The sequence below is a fragment of the Drosophila santomea genome, chromosome 3R (genome assembly GCF_016746245.2).
Source record: "Drosophila santomea strain STO CAGO 1482 chromosome 3R, Prin_Dsan_1.1, whole genome shotgun sequence".
NCBI classification, from domain to species: Eukaryota; Metazoa; Arthropoda; class Insecta; order Diptera; family Drosophilidae; genus Drosophila; species Drosophila santomea.
This window is the reverse complement of record NC_053019.2, coordinates 18226700-18246256: the sequence shown is the minus strand read 5'-3', so window position 1 is coordinate 18246256 and position 19557 is coordinate 18226700. Positions and strand designations below refer to the sequence as shown.

Genomic DNA, 19557 nt, shown 5'->3' with positions numbered 1-19557 from the left:
TTTATAACTGCCCACAATAATTGCGAATCAGTTAGCAGAATTAGCTAGCATAGTAGACAATTTAAAAGTAATTCCGAATTACTAAAACATTTTAGTTAGCAGAATTAGCTAGTATAGTAGACAAATTAAAAGTAATTCCGAATTTAATAAAACATTTTAGTTAGCAGAATTAGCTAGCATAGTAGGCAATATAAAAGTAATTTCGAATTTAATTCAATATTTTAGTTAGCAGAATTATTAATTAGCAGAAAGTAATTAATAGTAATTATGTATATGTAGAATAGTATGTAGAATAGTATACCTAAATAACACCCAACTTACTTTTCATGGGAATTATTCGAGACTGCACTTCTACTTTCGATTTATTTTTAAATATTTTTTAAGACAAGGCTTATTGGAGTTCAAGAACTTAGATATGCTTGTTTTTTTTGTAGACTATTGGTTCACCCTATTTGTAAGCGTCTCAGCCTCTGGTTCCATGTGCGTTTCCACGTTCAACTGTGTGTGTGTGTGTTCTTATGTCAAAGCTGAATGGAAAAGAGTAAAAATAAAATGTGTAAGAGCCGAGATAAAATGCATTGTTTCAGGATGGCGTGAGGGGCAGGAAAAAATGGTAAAGGAAAAATACTTTTACACAAAATGTGTAAGAATTATTGGGGGTGATGGTGCATGCAAGGCAAAGGAAATTGCCTATATGGTTGTCAGGTCTTTTTTAGACCAGACTTAAGTAGATATAAGAGAACCCAAAAATTAACAACGTCTAATCACAAAAACATAAATTGATCTTATAATATGTATTTTTAGTATCATTGATACCAGAACTTCATTTCATATAATTATGTACAACCTGTGAACTGTAGGCAACCCTGGTCTTTGTGATTGCCTGCTTCCTTGGCCTCCTTGGAATGGCGCAATTAACACATCAATGTACGGCGATATCGATGGTGGACCACACACACACACACACAGCCCAGCCATTCCCACGCCCACAACCTCCACCCACCAACCTCCTACCGTCCACGTTACGGAATCGCCTCCAGAGAGGGAAATAAATTATTCTATTTGAAAGCTTTTAAAGCGTCCGCAGTCGGCTAAGGTTGCTATGCCAGCATTAAAATGCATTTATTTGAATTTCTTGTTGATATCGAAGAGCAAACAGAACCGACGCCCACTTGCAGTATTTATTGTGTTTCCAGTTGGGCAAAAACACAACCTAACCTTTGACGCTGCCTTCTGGGCGGGGGGAAGAGGGGGGGGGGATGGGTGGAGGAGCACAGGAGCCCCCACAATTTGAGCCCTTCCACGTGCGCGCTTTTTTGGTACATAACTTGATAATTTATTGTGTTACGTATACGCAGCGTGGGCGGGCAATCGAATTGAAATGAATTCGAAAGAGCAGAAACAAAGGCAGGGGCGAAAATGTTTCATAAACGTTGCCAAAGGACTGCAAAAAAAGTGCAATTGTTTCGCTTTGTTTCAAACTTCGATTGCTGGGTAATTTAATCCTTGTTGGCGGGGATTAGTTGTGTTTGTCCGAAACTGTAATAAAAATTATTTATGGAAAGGCAACAAGTGCACTTATCGAAAGCGAAGGACGCGCATTTTGACTCGAGCATTTTGATATCGAGAAGGAAGTGCAAGCGTAATGAGGTTCATAACTGTGCACATATTTCAAACTCAAAATATCCTCATAGACAATAACTTCAACAGCAATTATCGTTAATTGTTATGGCCATTTAAATTTAACGCATCATTAACACCGCCGAAGAAAATCAACAACAGAAATAGAAACGGAATTGGAATCGGAATTGGAATCGGAAACGGACTCGCGCAAAGAGCTTTTGAGATGGCAACGCGAGCTTTGGGACAAAAGCTGCAGAGGCGAAGAGAAAATAAGAGAGCGCGAGTGCTCTTTCGCGTTGGTGAAATTCGCTTTCGTTGGCTCTTCGACATTCGTTGCCCACTTTTGGGCGTCACTTTTTATGACCGTTGACCCACGACCAATTGCCAGCTGAGCGTGATGACAAATTTAATTACCAACACCCGAAATAATAAAAGGATCCCCTGAAAAAAACGCGAAGCGAAGCTGCTGACCGAATGCGATAATCCAAGTTCAATAGGACGTAGCACATTTATGGGGATTATGAAGCTGAACATGCCTTTCCAATTCGACAGGGTCAAAGGCTTACAATTTAACCCGATATCTAGATATCCAGATATACAAATATCCATCCGATTTCTGGTCGGGATTGAGTGTGAAGGGCCGGCCCTTCAGCGGCATATGCTGCTCATACTGTTCTGCTTGCTGGCTGGATACTGGCCAGTTGGTGCTGACAAGTGTCCTGAATAATTTATGACTTGCCCCGTTTGGAGTGCAACATCTGCTCCCGCTACCTTGGTGTCCACACCGACACTGAATTAATTTTAATTTGCCAGCGACTCGAAGACCAATTCCTCAAGACCAATTCCCCGCTGGTCAGAAGACGAAGGCGCCAAGTACCCCTCCTCCAAGCGCCCATCCCCTCAGCGGCCATTACGTTCAATGGGAAATTTGTGAGCAGCGTTTACTTTATATTCCATTATTATTGCTTGGGGTGGAATCTCAACCAGTCTGTGTTTTGGGGTGCGCACTTACGCGTGCATCATCAGCACCCCTCTCACTTTTCCCTTCCCCTTTCCCCTTTCCACTTTTCACTTTGGCAATTGCTTCTGCTGCGGGTGATACTGCTGATACTGGCACCAACAAGTGGCAATTGAATCTGGCAATCAAAATCGCATGCTACTGTTATTGGGTGTTAAGCAGGGGGCTAAATGGTGCAAAACCCTTCGATGACCATTCTTAGCTGCTCCAGTATATTTGTCTCATTTTCACCAGGCAACTTTACGTTTAAAGCTAAAGCAATTGTTTTTAAATCAGCAATTACTTATTTCTCATACATTTGATGATAATAAAAGTGTTTGAGTTTCACGTAATAATATCAACAACTAGTGAAATTATGAGCCAATAATTATTTATAATAATTAATTGAAAGATGTACAAGCACATTCCTCGCATTTGCTTTAAGGTTTGATTTTTATATTAATATATAAATAGTAATAACGGGTGTTTTTTTTAGAGGTATAGAACTTTAAGTTGGCATTACTGTTCAAGATGGCGACCGATTTAACAGCTGTCAAGTGATTTATTCTCAGTTTGGTTTGGCAATTCGTCATGCGTGCTTACAAAATCCAACTCGTGCAAGAATTGAAACCAAACGATCATCAAGCAAGGCGTAGATTCGTCGAATGGGCCCAAAACGAGATTGCTGTTGTTCCCGATTTTTCATAAGCCTCCAAGATCTTGTGATTTAACACCGCTAGACTACTTTTTGTGGGGCTATGTAAAGTCATTGGTCTATGCGGATAAGCCACAAACGCTAAACCATTTGGAAGACAACATTCGCCGTGTTATTGCCGATATACGGCCAAATATTGGAAAAAGTCATTGCAAATTGGACGTCCAGATTGGACTACATCCGAGCCAGCCGTGGCGGTCATATGCCAGAAATCATATTTAAAATGTAATGCCACAAGATTATCTTTCATGTCAATAAAATTCATGTCAATCGAATAATCCATCGTTGTTTTATTGCAATTTAAAGTTCTATACCTCTAAAAAAAACACCCTATATATTAGAATAAAATTCATGTCAAAAGTAAATCCATTATTTTGCAATTCCACAGTTCTAATAAAGACCACAATAACATTATCCGATGTCCTGAAAGTGCAATTTAGTAAGTAAAATTTTAATTTTTTACAAGACCAGCTGATGATGCCTGACAGGGGCTGTATAAACATATTTAGCCAATCCCACAGAGCGAAACAAAGCTTACAACTTAAGAGGTTTGCTTTGCGGACAGAGATCCTTGTCAACGAGTCCTTCTCAAAGCGTTGCCATGAAGTGCGGACTTGGCATGAATTTCTGCTCGCTTCGTCGTTTCATTACCTTTTTTCCAACTTTGTTTTCATTTCATTAAGGTGGCAACAAAGTCGGAGAATGCTACTAATTGCAATCAAGCTGCCTTCAACTTGTTGCTGCAACAACCTCTTCATTTCACTGCCACATGAGCTCCTCTCAGCTTTTCCACTTTCTGCGGGGCTGATTTAGGAGTTCACTGGCTAAATTAATGGATCATTGAGTGCCTTGCCACAATACCAGCTAAAAACCTTTACGAGTGTGTCATAGATATGCGCTTGACATTAGTTAAATCTAAAAACCTTTTAATTTTAATTAGAAGCAAACACATTAAAGGCCATGGAACACAAACAGAAACGGAAAATGCCAGCGCCTGTTAGCTCGCCCAAAAATGAGGTAAACAAACAGCAAATAAAAAAAAATAAAAATAAAATAAAAAACATTTCCCCCGCATATATTTGTATATATTTTATAGCTTTGAGCCAAACAAACAAAACAGAGCAACAAAATCAACAAGCAGGCGACGAAGCTTCAAAAGCCGAAGGCCCCTTTTATTACCTTTGTCAAATGCACAAATAGCCGAAAATCCAAAGCCACTGCCAGGTCAACTCACCCACTCCAGCACTCCTGCGATTTCCTCGCATTGGCACAGCTCAGCAATTCGGGTGACAAAACAGCACAAACGGCTCAGGCAAATTTACACATTTTGTAGAAAAGGGTTGAAACTCAAATGTAGCGAGGAGCAAAATATCCCAGCATCTGAAGGTGCACAATAAAATATTATATCGTAATAAAAACCCATCGACCAGCCCAGCCCTAAGATATGAAAGAGAAATGGCTGGCAGGTGTTGAGCTGGCGCAGGACTCCCATGGTAGATAGTAGATAGCAGATAGCAGTTAGCAGATAGCACGATTGAGCGATACTTTCGCATAATACGAGTATGTATTCCTTGGGCCAGAAGCGGAGCAACTCGACAGGCGGCGCAATATGTATTTAAGATTTATTGGAGATTTATGCCCGGCTTTTGCTTCGGTTAGCAGCTGCTGCCCCACCATCTACCATCTCAGCTCTTCCAGCTCAGCTCTATTCCCATTCATGGCTAACAAGCAATTTAGCCTCGCAGCGGGAAAATCCGGTCAGATGCGGATGTAGTCCTTCCAAATCCATAAGCCAGCCGATAAGCCCTTTAACGACGGACATTTCACAGGAACAACCAGACTAGCAAGCACCAATAATTATTTGAATAAAAATTAAATTGTGGCCCATCAATTATAAAACCAAAAATTCACTAAAATGGAAAAATAAATTTAGAAATAGCTTATATTTAAAGTGTTTTAATTACTGCAGCCATACATCAACTAAGTTGGAAACAATACTCTTGTTAAATTAAAATACTTTTACGTCGATTAAAGTCTTTAAAATGTCAAAAACTGTTAATTGCGAAAAAAGGAAAACAAATATTCAATCTGCTTTCATAGTTTTAATATGAAATTTAATAAACTATGCTAAGCTAATAAAGAATGATAAATAACCTAAAACCATTTCATTTAAATTGCTTTACCGAAAAAAACACCTTATTAGAAATTTGTTCGTTCAACGTTTAATTTTGTAAATTATGTTGGAATCTCTGCATTTCTCAACGTTCTCTCGTTCAACGTTTAATTTTGTAAATTATGTTGGAATATCTGCATTTCTCATCACACGGAACAAATAGCACGAGGAGAATAAGTTGTCCTTCGAAATGTTACATGCATTTCCCCAATCCAAAATTGTTGGCCAAAAAAGTTGTCACTTCACGTCGGCACATTATTAATTCTCCGCTTCCGTTCCGTGATGTGAACAAAAGTGAAACAAGTTTGGCTGCATGTTTTTAATTAAATTTCACTTATTATTAGTATTATTTTCGGTCAGCCTCTGCACTCGTCATCGTTGTTTAACGCTAGTGTTTTATTTTTCCCCAGCAAAATATATACGAATGTGACGTGTTTCGCCCGTACACATTGCTTTTGTTCGAAAATAAAACGGAAAACGAAAAACGAAAAACAAGAATGAAAACAAGCAAAAGTTTCAACTAATTTCGCTGAGTTGGCGTTGGCCCGAACAAACGAAAACGAGTCTGAATGAATGGCAAAGCATTTGGATGATTTTGGCAAAGCCAAAACTGAAAACGAAATTTATATCCATACGGATGTGTTTTTAAAATTGGTTTATTTATTTGTTTTTATAAATTTAGGTAATTAGTCATTAAAATAGAGCATATAAAATAGAATAAAAACCATACAAAATATTTTCCATTTTCCGCTTGCTCACAAATCATCACACACACAAAAAATGCCTCTAGAGAAACAGAGAGTGGTGCTTAAGCTTAGTCGCCAAAGAGTTTCTTGCCCAAATCCATCATCCTGTGATTGCGGCACACACGCAGTGCATCGGCCTTCTTGAGCACCGCCTGGACATCGCCGTTCACGTCCACCAGTTGGGACAGGAAGTCCTCGTACGCGGATTTAACGTTGGGCGGCAGAGTGCCAATCTTGACCTTCTTCAGGGTCTTCACTATGCCCTCTGCCCAGCCGGATTCCAGGGCGAACTCGGAGAGCCATGGCACCAGCGGCAGCACGCCGCACATGGTCTGCATGCCCAGGAACCAGAGCTCCGACAGATCCGACCAGTAACCCTTGTATGCAATGGATACCACCAGTGCGGTGGGATCGTTGCTCTCATCGATGTTGTAGGCATCCCACAGGAAGCGGATGGTGGCCTGGATGTAACGACAGATGGAGAAGTCGTTCTGCTTCACCTTCTTGGACTGCTGCTTCAGCAGTAGAAGGCCCAGCACAGCCAGGTTGCCATGTATGACCAGATTATCGGGCGTATCCTTCAGTTCAGGTAGATTCTCCACCACGAACTTTAGCAGATTGGCGAACGTGGGTGCATCCTCAGCCTTTTTCGGCTCCAAGACGGTAAAGTTCATCAAAATGTTGCAGAGCGCCACTATAGCACTTCTGGCCACCTTCATCTCCGCCTGCTGCTCTGGAGTGGGAACCGGATCGGGCTCATTCATCCGCTTCAAACGCTCGGCACGCGGGATGGGCGGCCTCTTCCAGTGGGCAATGCTGAAGTAGAACTCCAAGGATTCCAGCAGCACTTCGTCCTCCTTGTGGGTGAAGAGCACCCTCCTGGCCTCCTCCTCCACAGCAAAGTGGCACAGAGCCGGTAGCATGATTCTCAGCACATCGATGGGTGCTTCGCCTTCCCTAGTTCCTGCCCTCCAGGTCTTGAGCTCGTGGAAACTCTCGTTGGCGACCTTGAGCATGAAGGGCAGCAGTTTGTAGATGGCCGGTCTCATGGCCGTTGTCTCCTGGGCCAACCAGGCGGATAGAACTTTGACGATGGCAAACACAAACTTCTTATCTCGGGGATTGGTGCTTTCCCTGATCTTGTCCTGGCTAACACGGGTCAAAACCGCCAGGACCTGATTGAAGGCGCCCTTGAGAGCCGTATAAGTGGTCTGTTTCTCCTTGGGCTCTAGGTCCAGTTGATCCGTAGCCATGTACTCAATGCAATGCTCCAGAATGGAGAAGCAGCAGGTGAGTAACTCCGCCTGCTTGAAGGTGGTTTCCAGTTTTTTCTCATCCATTTGCATGCGCACCTCGATGGCTCCCAGTTGGAGGAGCTGCAGGAAGAATGTCTTCTGCTCGTCCATGAAGGCCCATTGAATGCCCAGCACCTGCAAGGTGGTGGCTATCAGATGCAGTGCGGGATCCCTTTGCTTGGGTCCAATCTTGGCCTTCAGAATATCACCACAGCCCTTGAACAAACTTTCCGGCCAGATCTGACCCTCTAGCGAATTGATCACAATCTCACGACGGCAGGTGATTAGGATGTCAGCCAGGATGCGGCAGAGCTCATACTTCCGCTCCGTGTCGTCGGTTTCCATGTCCAAAGCGATTCTCTGGATCAGAGCGTGGAAAGCCGTGGGATCCTCCGGCCATGATACCACGCCAAACTGCTTGACGAGCAGAACAATCAGGTGCAAGGCCTCATCGGTCTGAAAGCTCTGGGCGGAGTAGATCTGGGACATCTTCGGGATGGCTCCGGTGGCCAGAAGGGCCTGCTGACCTGGCTCATGGCTGGCGATGCTCTTGAGGCAGCTGTAAGCCTCGCTGACCACAATAAGGTTATCCTCGTAGTCCTCGTCATCGGCCTGCTCGACGATTTCCAGGAGCGTGGGTATGGCATCGATGATGTCCTTATGGGTGGCCAATTCCTCCTCCTGGCAAAAGCACGTGAGGATCGAGAGAGCTACACTCTTGTACACTAATGGTGGGCAATCGTTGGGCAGATCCTTGGACACCAGCAGTTTCTTAAGGAAGGGAAATCCAATGGCCTCGAAGAGCAGCTTCTTGCCCGCCGCATTGCAGTCCTTGCCCTTGACCAGCTTGGTGACCATAAAGAGGGCGGCGAATTTTTCAGTGTCGCTCTTCGTGCCCTTTAACAGGCTGGCGCACTTGCGCACGGGCTCCGGCACGTCCGTCATTCCGACTGGTTTCCTTCCGACTCTCCTCCGGGTGTGTATCTCACGGACCGACTACGAACGGTCTGTATATTTATCCGCTGCTTGGATATATATATATATATTCTATTAATATCTCCTCCTCACACTTTCACTTGGCTACAGCTTTCCCGTTGGTTATTCTCCCGGCGTATACGTTTTCCTCTGATTTTAAATGGCTTCTGGCTTCTGTGTCTTCGCTCGGCGACGCACTCTCGCATACTGATCGCCGCCAGTGGAAAACACGCGAGTGGCTTGCCCAATTTTCCAAAAGCTGTGCAGCTGTTGCCGTTCAAACGGGAAAACCTACACACAATTTATTTATACATGGGCTCTACACCCTACTCGGGCAGGGAATCGAACATGGATCATGGATTGGGAAATGGGAAATGCCTAGAGATCTAGTCATCCAATTAGAAGATTGCTTATATGAATTGCTTTGACTGTCTATTAGATATATATGTTTTTTTTTTAATAATCAAGTAAGTTTAATTTGATTGAGATATTGCATGATCGTAGTGTTCATTTAATATTTGTTCATATTATTAAAACATAAGAGGGCATCCAATTGTTCGCAAAGGATTTGTATGACTTCAGCCTATAGAATTGAAAAATCACTTGAAATCAAACGAATGACCAATGCATTGCTCTTTGCTCTCAGCTTTTCCCACCGCTTTTCCACTCTCGCTCATTTTCCTCCCACATTGCGCTCTTCCGAGCACTGTTGTTTATATTTAGAAAATGATTTTCCTCTTTTCCGACTTCTTCGTGTTTACATTTTAGTCAACTGTGAAATGTTCGCTGCCGGCTGCATTTCTTCCAGAATATTTTGAATACGTATTTGCATTCTCCGCAGCACATAAGCTCCTATGTGGCCGCAAATATCCATTGAAATATATACATATATTTTATATACATATGTATCTGAAATAAATATAGGTGTGTCGGCATCAATGTCCAGACATTTGAATAAACCACTCCGCCGTGCAGCGTGCTTTAGCAAACAAAATACACATATTTTTATACACATAATTTATACATTAACTTAGTTATACAGACACATTGTTTTACGCGAATGTGTTTCGAACATTTGCATATTTAATTTAAGTGCATTGCTTCCTGCTTCTTTTCACTCTGGGGTCAATGAATTTAATTGCACATTGCACTTTGCTTAAAATTTAATTTATTTGTATGACATTAATTTCAAAATATACATAGTTATTTTTTTTTAATGTACATATGCTGATTTATTGTATATTCTTACCAAGTGACACACATTTATGCTTTCATGAAATCGAGCATCAACGTTAATTGAATACCAATTAAACTTATAATTAGTCATATACAATTGAAAAATGTATACATTATTATGAATTATTATATATCTATCTATATATGAACATGTTTGTTCAACAAAAAAAATAAACAGCTGTTTTATATATTTTACAATGCAACGTCGCCGAAAAAGACATCACGAGTCTATTTATTCTCGCGGCATTTAATTCCCTTAGCAAAATTTTAGATATTCATTTGCTAATGAGCCATAGCATCTGACAAAATGACGGAATTCTGCTTAATAGCGAGAGAAATCTCTCGGCATTTTCCGCTCGCCCCTTAAACATATAGCATTATAGCATTGGTCATAATGCAAATGAAAAGCTTTATCCATTCTGTAATATTTACTATCACACAAAATGCAAATTTGTCTGGGGCCAGGAAAGCCCTGCTTCATTTTAGTTGCCAGAACATATATATATCTATATGTATATGCCACATATGGATACGGATGCACCAGCACTCGACCCGCATTGGATTCAAATCGGATCCCATATCGCTGCAGTTTGCTTTTGCTATTATTATATTGGCCCAAGTGGTCGTTGAATGTGGTCGGTTGACCGTTTTGGTCAAAACGGCCAAACGCAGCTTAATTGCGTTGCTGGCAATTTCAATAATTGCATTATAACGAAATTGATTAATTTTTACATTTCACTAATTATGCGCCGCGCAAATCCTCCGTCATTGTTATTATAATAATTATAAACGGAAATATGCTGGCACTTTGCTCTCGTTTGACTGCCTCACTTCAGTTGCCTACATTAAGGCGGCGCTAAAAAGTCAGTTTAGTCAGTTTAAATGTGTAAACAGGACTAAACTACAGTAAAAATGTCCCACAAACTGGCAACCACTGCTGCCTTATCTAGCTCGGTACATAACCAGGAAGAGGCAACTTGAACATCAACATCAACATCAATAATTGAAATAAATCGCTTGACAAACGATGCTTGGAACAGCTTGAAAAACAGAGCTCACACAAGGTGGACCAAAAACAGAAAGGAAACCAGGACAAAAACGAATACACTCTTATCACTAATCACGGAACCAAGTCAAACCCAAACAGAAAAGGGAAAGGAAAAGGAAAAAGGGACGCGCCAGTTGATGATGTTGCAAACATGACTGCCAACTGTATGCCCAGGAAAAGTCATATCCTGAACTTCTACAGCCTGTGAAAATGCTAGAAAAATTATAGAATAACTCAGTGTATTCTTTGTAATTATTTTGTTATAGTATTTATGTTATGTTATGTCTTAACATTAAACATTAAAAGTATATAGAACCGTTTCTCTTTATGTTATTTATAGTCGCCATTCTTATAAATAAACAAAATGACACCTGCAAAGGACAAGTGTTCTTTACTTAAGGAATTTAATTCAACAACTCTAAACCAACAGATTCTATTATTATCCTTGTTCTAGTCCTTCGGCTTCCAAATCCGCTTTCTTCTTCCCAAGCTGCCTTTTGTGCAAATCGAAGGCTCCAAGCATTGATTTTCGGACCACAATATAGCGTTTGCAGAGCTGTTTCAAAATGTGTTGACAAATGATTTTGTTTATATTTTCCATTTCATCGAAGCCTCCGCTGGCGACACTTCTGTGGCGTCACCTCCCCATCGCATTTATCACCACCCCCAAAATTCCATAGATAACAATGAAGAAGTTTCGACTTTTGGCTGGCCTAGAGATCATCAACATTGATATCAACTTTTCGATGGGAATGATTGTCATCATCAGTGTTGCTCCACCCAAGAAAAAGTTTATTTGTGGGCGTGGCACTGGTCCAATTTGCAGCCACGAGGCCGCAGAAATAAATTGTCTGTCATTACGAGCTTTAAGTTGGTCAACGAATCATTTTCCTTTCAATGAGCTTGAAGTGGTGGCTCTCAGAAATGAATCCTTATAACGTCGCACCCAGTTTGTACAGGCCATCGGACCTCATAAAACTTTTAGCAATTAAACAATTTAACAACAATTAGGTAAATACAAACTATACAGTCTTATAAATACAAGTATTTATCAAATTTTTAATTAACGAATTCGAATTAAAAATCTGCAGTTAACTATTCTGTTAGCCTATAGGAAATGAATGCCTTAATACAAGAAATCCATTTCCAGGTGAAATTCTCTGAGGCATTCCAGGTAAAAATTAATAGGCATTAATGAGGGGAAGAAATTTGAAGTGATTTTGAATGAGTTCGGTTTATAATTGGCATTTTATTTTTAAGGCATATATTTATTTTGTATTATTTAATTAACAAAAAAACACATAAGAACGTTTAGCGGGGAACATACTTGCTTAGTAGCTTTTCTAAAAAATACCAGCGAAGGTTATGTTTTGGCCCATGAATTTTAAATCATTGGTCCGATTATATTCTAGCAATACAAAACCTTTCACTTTTTTACGGCATTATAAAGTTTATTTAAATTGTTTTTCTATTTATAATTTTAATTTATAATTTTAATTTATAATTTTAATTTAAAATTTTAATTTACCAGTGGTATTGTGTATATTTCCTTTTAAACGCAGTAAAATATCCCTCCTTTTTGCAAAGTGGCTTTCGTTTCTTTAATATATTTGGATGGAATTTTTTTAAGATACTCAAATTAACAAAGTACACCGTGTATAAAAACGAAATGAAACAACATGCTCAAGAACAAACCTTACATCTAAATACAATTGACTTTCTTCGGTGGAGTATGTTGCTGGAAAACTGGCTTGTTCGCTAAGAAAATTGAACACACTTTCGCTACTGAACTTACAGCAGCCCCATAAGCAGAAACCCACAGCTGTGCCCGAGCACATGAAAGTGAACCACTTCGAAAACCAAGAACTCGGCAATCACCCAAAGATGAGTTCAAAATAATCAGTCATACACGTGTATCCACATCGTGTTTCCTCGTGGATCGGACCTTTTTTGCCTGACAGCGAGTCCTGATTGTTTGCGAAGGCTGGCTGGCACGTGTCAATTTATATTTAAATTTAAATGCAAAAACCGAATCAGAATTCCAGCGTACTGAATAGAATTAAATTTCAAAAGCCGCCTGAAAACAATCATATTTTCTGAAAAGCATCTGACGGCTGCCAACGGTTTTGGTTTACACAATATTAATGGCTGATTAATGGGAGCGAAAGGCAGCTGCGGAAGAAACGTAGTTTCCTGAAGGATTCAGCACGTAAACCGATTCACTCCGAACATCTTCAAACAGATTGAAGTTCGGGCAAAATGAATCCGAGTTCGTGCACCTGAAAAAAAATAAACATAAAAATTAATAATAACCGAAATTATTAATAAATAATAATAACCGAAATTATTAATAATTAATAATAACCGAAATTATTAATAAATAATAATAACCGAAATTATTAATAATTAATAATTACCGAAAATACAACGTCGATTTCTAATAAATCGAATAATTGGTTAACAAATATGTTGTAGTTGCTAGTAACTTTCCTGGGAAATGAATTTTTGAGCAAACAAATTTGAAGTGCGATGTAGTGGGTCGTCATCCCGGTGAACTTTTGTAATTGCGGCCCCATTGTTCACTTGAGTTTTATTGTGAGCAACAAGAGAAGTGGTAAATTGGGGGTCCTGGAGTCGTCAACAAATTATGCAAATCCCCATTTGAATGGCTTATCCTTCATGAATTTATATCGAAACGGAGGTCCGCCAATGACGACGCGGCTTTCAGGCACCGGTCACTGGAACAATAAAAGCTCATTTGTTGCCATTATCATTTCACTAACAAATAACAAATCATCGAGCCAAACGGCAAACGGCAAACGGTCGTTATTCTTGGGGGTAAGGTGGCATTTTTTTTTTTGGGGGCGGGTAACCCCAAAAACGTGCTCACCTCAACGGCAGCGGCAACAATAACAATGGACGGCACGCTGAGGCTGCAGAAACGGCTGCCAATAAATTCTGTTAATAAACCAAAAGTTGTTAATTTAAATGATTTATATCTGAAGCGAGAGGAGGAAGCGAGGGGGAGAAAGAAGCCGATACGGAAGTGAAATCTCTCCCAGACGCCGGGGCAACGCGCCTGTTATTGCTGAGCCTCAAAAATTCTCGTAATTTGGCCAAACCTTTTAGGCAGCTCCACAGGACCAAGGAACCCCTGTTGGTCCCTGCTTGTTCGCTGAGCTACACAGAGAAAAACATTCCCCATGCATGTTGCTCCAGAAATTAGAATAGCAAATGTTAGCCTCAATACTACTGTTTCGGAATTTTAAAGAAAACCCTATTGTTAGTCATTTAGTCTGAAAATTAGGACACAAAACATTTATATTTCTGGGCAATTACTAAAGAAATATTTTTCCGTGTACTTTAGCATCCTCCTCGACAGGCAGTTCCTGGGCCAGTTTTGCGTGGTCGGGCAATAGGTCAAAGTCGGTTTGCCACTGGAGATGGCTGGTATGCTGGGAGCATGGAGCATGGAGATTGGAGATTGGGTGGGCTGTCGGTTGCCGTCAGCTTAAACCAATTTACGTGGCCGATGTCTTCATCGCAGGCCGTATCCGTGGGTTGTGCCCGGTCCCGGGTCTGCATCCGCATCCCCGTATCCGTGAGTCGTGCGCCGAGTGTCGTGTGTCATGAATTATTGCGCCTCCCGCAAGCGGCACAACAGTGCGTATGCGTAATTTGGCTAAGCGGACTGGACATGGCCTACTGTGGCACGACCGTGCCACGCCCTGTGTCTATGTGCCCCGCCCTCTTGGCTCATACTTTATACATACATATATGTAGGTATATTATAGATATTTGGGAATCAGCCGTTCTTGGGTCAAAAGTGAGTATAATAAACGTAAATATGTATAAATTTATGCCCCTTTGTTTGCAGTCGAAATTATTTCATTTGTTTGTGTTTATTACGGCCAAATCTCGTCCAATGTCGAAGGACGATGTTTGAAGGAAACATCGTTCGAATTCCACAGCGTTTACTTTTAATGGTTCGACGGTTTTTTTTTTTTTCGTGGGGATTTTCCACATCTTAACTTTGGCCGCGGCCTACAAATATTTGATGCTCCAGAGCGCCAGTTGTTTCGGGTTTTATTGATTGGCGGTGGCGTGCCTGGTTTATGGAGCATCCTTCCTGCCATCCCGACCCCTTTTTCCAGTTCCTCCCCCTTCGTTGATTGCCGCCCTTGTTTTTGCGTCGCTGTCATGTTGTATGTGTGTGTGTGTATGTTGCGCAATATTAAAGAGAATTTCTCGGCATTTAAATGGGGCTCTCCTTTCGTAAGCTAATATTATTATATCAGGGGTGCGATTAGTACTTAAAACAATTTAAATTGCATTTGGATTATTTGATCAGCGAATTGTGTAAGGTTAGAAATGTATTAATTTTTGCAAAAATCCACAACACAGAAAAAAAGGTTAGAATCCATTTAATCCCCTTTTAATACCCTTGCAGAGGGTATTATGATTTCATTCAGAAGCTTGCAACGCAGAAATATGCAACTCGCAAATGGCATAAAAGATATATATTTACTAAGACATTTGCGACTTTATAAAGTGTTTATTTTCTTGACAAACGAGCCGATATGAACAAATTTTAAAATTATGCGCATGAAACTTTCTTAAAAATATACTTACTATTTTTAAGAAATATTTTCGGCTTTAACTTGTAGCTGCCATAGAAAAATGGCAAAAATAATTGAAAATAAATTAATAGAAGAACCAAATGTTTACTGTTTTAATCATAACTCGTTCTTACAATTTTGTATAATTACAGCAAGTTGTTATACTTCGGCTTGCAGATGCTAGGTTCTTTTCCCGTTTGGATCAAAAATTGCTTTAAAGATGAACTTATTTAGGGCTATTGTGCATATCGAACACATTTCATTATATATTTCGCTAACAGAAGCGAATTCGGAATAGAAGGATGTCGCTTTTTCACTCCCACACTCTCTCTCTCTTGGGCGGATGCCTCGACTATGAGCAACTAATTTCCTCGGATGAGGCAGCCGCAAATGGAAGAGCATCCTGTTGCACATGCATTAACCATGGCATCACGGCATTACGCACACTTACGCACATTCACTACTGCTGCACCACATACATATACATATACATATATGTACATACATACATAAATATCCAGGCACAAGGAGCTCATGAAGTCTTCCGGTTTGTCGAGGATGTTCACATTGTTTATGCTCCGGAATAAATGAATATAAAGCATTTAGTTTACAGCTGCCATTTGACAAGCACTGCCCCAGTTTTGAACGAGTGGGTTGAGTGGGGATGAAAATGGGTGTGCTGTTCTTGGTTTTGCATCTTGTTTAAATAAAAAAACATAAATTATGCAGAATATTCGATGGGAGCGAGCGAAAGTTACTGTTGAATACGGACAAGCTCTCAACTTTCGCCTTAGCCACTGGACATTGACACAAGAACTTCTCAGAGATTCCATATCTCTTTAAATTATTCAAACTAAGGCATAAATTATGCTTTTGAATTAAAAAAAAAATTTTTATTTCTATAATCATTTGCCATTAGCTTGAGGTCATGCCTCTGAAGCCATGGTTCAACTTTTTCACCTGCTTCGTAAGCAAGAACGCCAAAGACTTTCCGATGCCAACGCGATATTTGCAATTCAGCTCGTAAACTTGCTGATTTGTTTGCCACTAAAAAGGTGGCGGGACTTGCGTGATGAGTCAAGTCCCGACTTTCCCACTCGATTTCCACAAATGCAAAGTCAGGGCCAGGTCAAGGACGAAGGTGAGCTCCCGAAAAGGGTTTTTTTTTTTTGTGTGGTGCGGGGGAAATAAATTTACAATTGATAGCGTGGACCGGCTCGTAATCAGTTTAAAAGGTCTGAATCTCAATTTGGCAATTGAGTTCCGCTGGCTGCGGCTGTGGCTCGACGTTCACACCCATAATCCAATCGTTTGAAGCGCTTTTATGGATTCGACATGTCAAATCGCGTGCAAATTTGTTAGAATTGGTTTTCCCAAGCTCTCCTACATTCCCCATTTTCGCCACTAGAAAAATATTATAGCAACTTCAAAAGAACAAATAATATATATAACAAATAATATGTATATCTTAAAAAGAAATGTCCTCAAATGTATCTCTATGGAATTTTTGGAACTTATCATTTTATTCATACAAATATCGCAGAAAATAATTTTTAAACTTCGTTACTAAAGAAAAGCAAATTCCAGAAAACATTTTGTGTCTGTAAAAAATAGGTTTGTTGCCACTTGCATATACATATACGGATTTAAAGGTCATGCCATTTATGACTGTATTAAATGTACCCAGATTTGTTTGCAGTGTATCAACACCCTTAATCAAATACAAAGCCGGAAAGGCTTTACCATATCCATACGAACTTTTTTGTTTGCTCTAAAGTGGTTTAATACACGGGGGCTAAAAAAAAGGAGAAGGCGGACAATAAAAAAAAAAAATTCAAGTTATGTAATTTTGGAACTTCGTTTGATAGTGTTCATTTGTTGGTACTTTGCATGCGCTAGGTGCAAATTGGGTTTTTCCAATTTCATTTTATTTACTCGCGGCGTCATATTTATTGCATAATTTTCAGCATAGCTTTCCAAGCGCACATGCTACAAACATTGATTGTGTTTTTCACGGGTTTACGCATCACATTTCAAAAATAAAAGGTATTTTTGTTACATGCTTAAAATGAAAGCTTTTTCTAAAGCAACACGTTTTAAAACTGTACACAAAGTAGCCCCAAAAATGTTGTGGACCAAATTCCATATTCTGCTAAAGCATTCCAATCTTGATCACACACGTTTGATATTTTATTTCTAAAAAAAATACCCTTTATTTACGTGTAAAGTTCATTTTTACAACTATGAATACGCTATCGGTTAACGTTAGTACTAGTACTATATATCGTATGGGATTATAACTGGAAATTAAACAGCATACTCTACAACATTTCATTGCGTCAGTGAGCTTGAATTCGGATCTCGTGCCCATCCTCTTCCTCGGCCACCATTTCCACCTTCATGCTCTCCGCCAGCATTACGGCGTTCTGGTGCAGTTTGGTCTCCTCGTGCTGGCGCATGTGATGAAGCAGACGGAAGTCCTTGTGGCAATAATCGCAGCGATACAGTTTGATGTCCGTGTGAATGAGCTCGTGCTTGGTCAAGGAGTGAGCGTAGGCGAACGCTTTGTCGCACACCTTGCACACGTAGGGCTTGATGCCTCGGTGAACACTGATCGGAAAAATAGCATTAGTATCTGAATTAGGATTACATCTTAATGGGCTAAGCCATATAACAATTTAGTTAAATACTAAAAGATCAAATCAATTCAAAGTTTGAGGATTCTTTGTGAAATTTGCATTTCTACTCACTTTTCATGAGACTTCAGAACACTTTCGTAGAAGAATTGGCGACTGCAAAAGCTGCACTTATAAGGTTTGCTGCCTGTGTGGGAGTACATGTGCTTTCTCAGCTGCTCGCGCACCTGGAACTTGGCATCGCACAGTCTGTAAAGGTAAGATAGGGTATCGATTGCACTGCCAATTGACCGTCTGGACTTACTCGCATGCATATTGGCAGATGGCGTCATGGCGTCTCCGATGTTCCATCATCCGACCGCGCTTTTCGTAAAAGTTTCCGCAGACATCGCAGATATAGCCGCCCTTCTCAGTGCCGTCCGATGTGGTTAGGGAGTTTAATCCACGACGGACTCGACCGCGCCGGGCCTTTAGACTGGCCTTAGCCGCCTCCTGGAGCGCCAACTGCTGCGATGGTGTCTCTTCGTACTGCTTCTCAGACTCCAGGACGATTTCGGTCTGATCCGAGTTCATGTCGATGGTGTAGTTGTCCTCCAAGTACTCAATAGTGTCAGCAATGCACTCCTGATGCTCGCTGGCGTCCACCTCTAAATACTCCTCGTGCCCCTTTTCTTCCTGGTGTTCCTCTTCCCCGGTTGTGCTCTCCTCCAAGATGTACATCTCCTCGTCGCACTGCTGCTGCGAGCCGTCCTCCTCCTTGATCACCATCACATCTGATTCATCCAGCAAGCCCAGCTCCCGGCAGTATTCTTCAATCTCACCCTGCTTGCGAAGCGCTTTCTCGCGAAACTGGTAGGCCATGTTGAGTTCCACCTTGCAGGACCTGCAGATGCTATCGGGGATGTGTTCTCTGTCGTTCAGCTACAGGATGGGTGATGGTCGGTCAGTTCACATTGCCGTTTTGAAAGATTCACTTACATTGCTGTACGAGACTCCCAAAAGTTGAATCAACATCTCGTTTGGCGTCTCCTCGCCTTCCTCACGGATCTCGTCCAGGCGCTGCAGTCGCGCACTGGGCTCCAGGCAGACCCGGCACGTCTGTGGAGTTAGTTCGATGCGCATTATGGAATCCGGCTCGCAATTTAATTAAAAGAACCGCTCGTACAGTATTTTAGTGTTAAAATTTGTGTTGCTAAAGTGTTGTGTAAAGCGACTGAAAAAAGAAACGAAAAGACTTCGCCATTTTCCTTACCAGGGCTGGAGAGCATCAGCGGACACGCACGGTGGTTCATTTCGCTGGTTCTGCGAAGCGGAATAATCAGTTAGCTCCTTAAGTTAAATATCTGAAATATATATTTCTCGGTTATGAAAAATAAGTATTAAAGTATATAATGACAAAAAAATAACATTTTTATTTGTTCCCTTAAAACAAAAGATAACTAAAACTCAGACACTAAATATTACTAATTTAAGGATACAGATATTTAGAAAGAG

General features: G+C 40.8%; 2 protein-coding genes across 2 annotated transcripts; both read right to left on the bottom strand.

The window, feature by feature from the left end:
• Positions 1–6146: 6146 nt before the first annotated feature.
• LOC120452912 (neurochondrin homolog) lies at positions 6147–8734 on the bottom strand. Its single transcript, XM_039637375.2, has one exon. The coding sequence runs from the start codon at positions 8492–8494 to the stop codon at positions 6323–6325; it is 2172 nt and encodes a 723-aa protein (XP_039493309.1). The 5' UTR covers positions 8495–8734; the 3' UTR covers positions 6147–6322.
• An 8881-nt stretch (positions 8735–17615) lies between these two features.
• On the bottom strand, positions 17616–19294 carry LOC120453489 (zinc finger and SCAN domain-containing protein 12). The gene is made up of 4 exons (XM_039638226.1): positions 19042–19294; positions 18368–18984; positions 18178–18312; positions 17616–18037 (listed from the first exon to the last, which is right to left on the bottom strand). The coding sequence occupies exons 1-4, from the start codon at positions 19183–19185 to the stop codon at positions 17767–17769; spliced, it is 1167 nt and encodes a 388-aa protein (XP_039494160.1). The 5' UTR covers positions 19186–19294; the 3' UTR covers positions 17616–17766.
• Between the last annotated feature and the right edge of the window lie 263 nt (positions 19295–19557).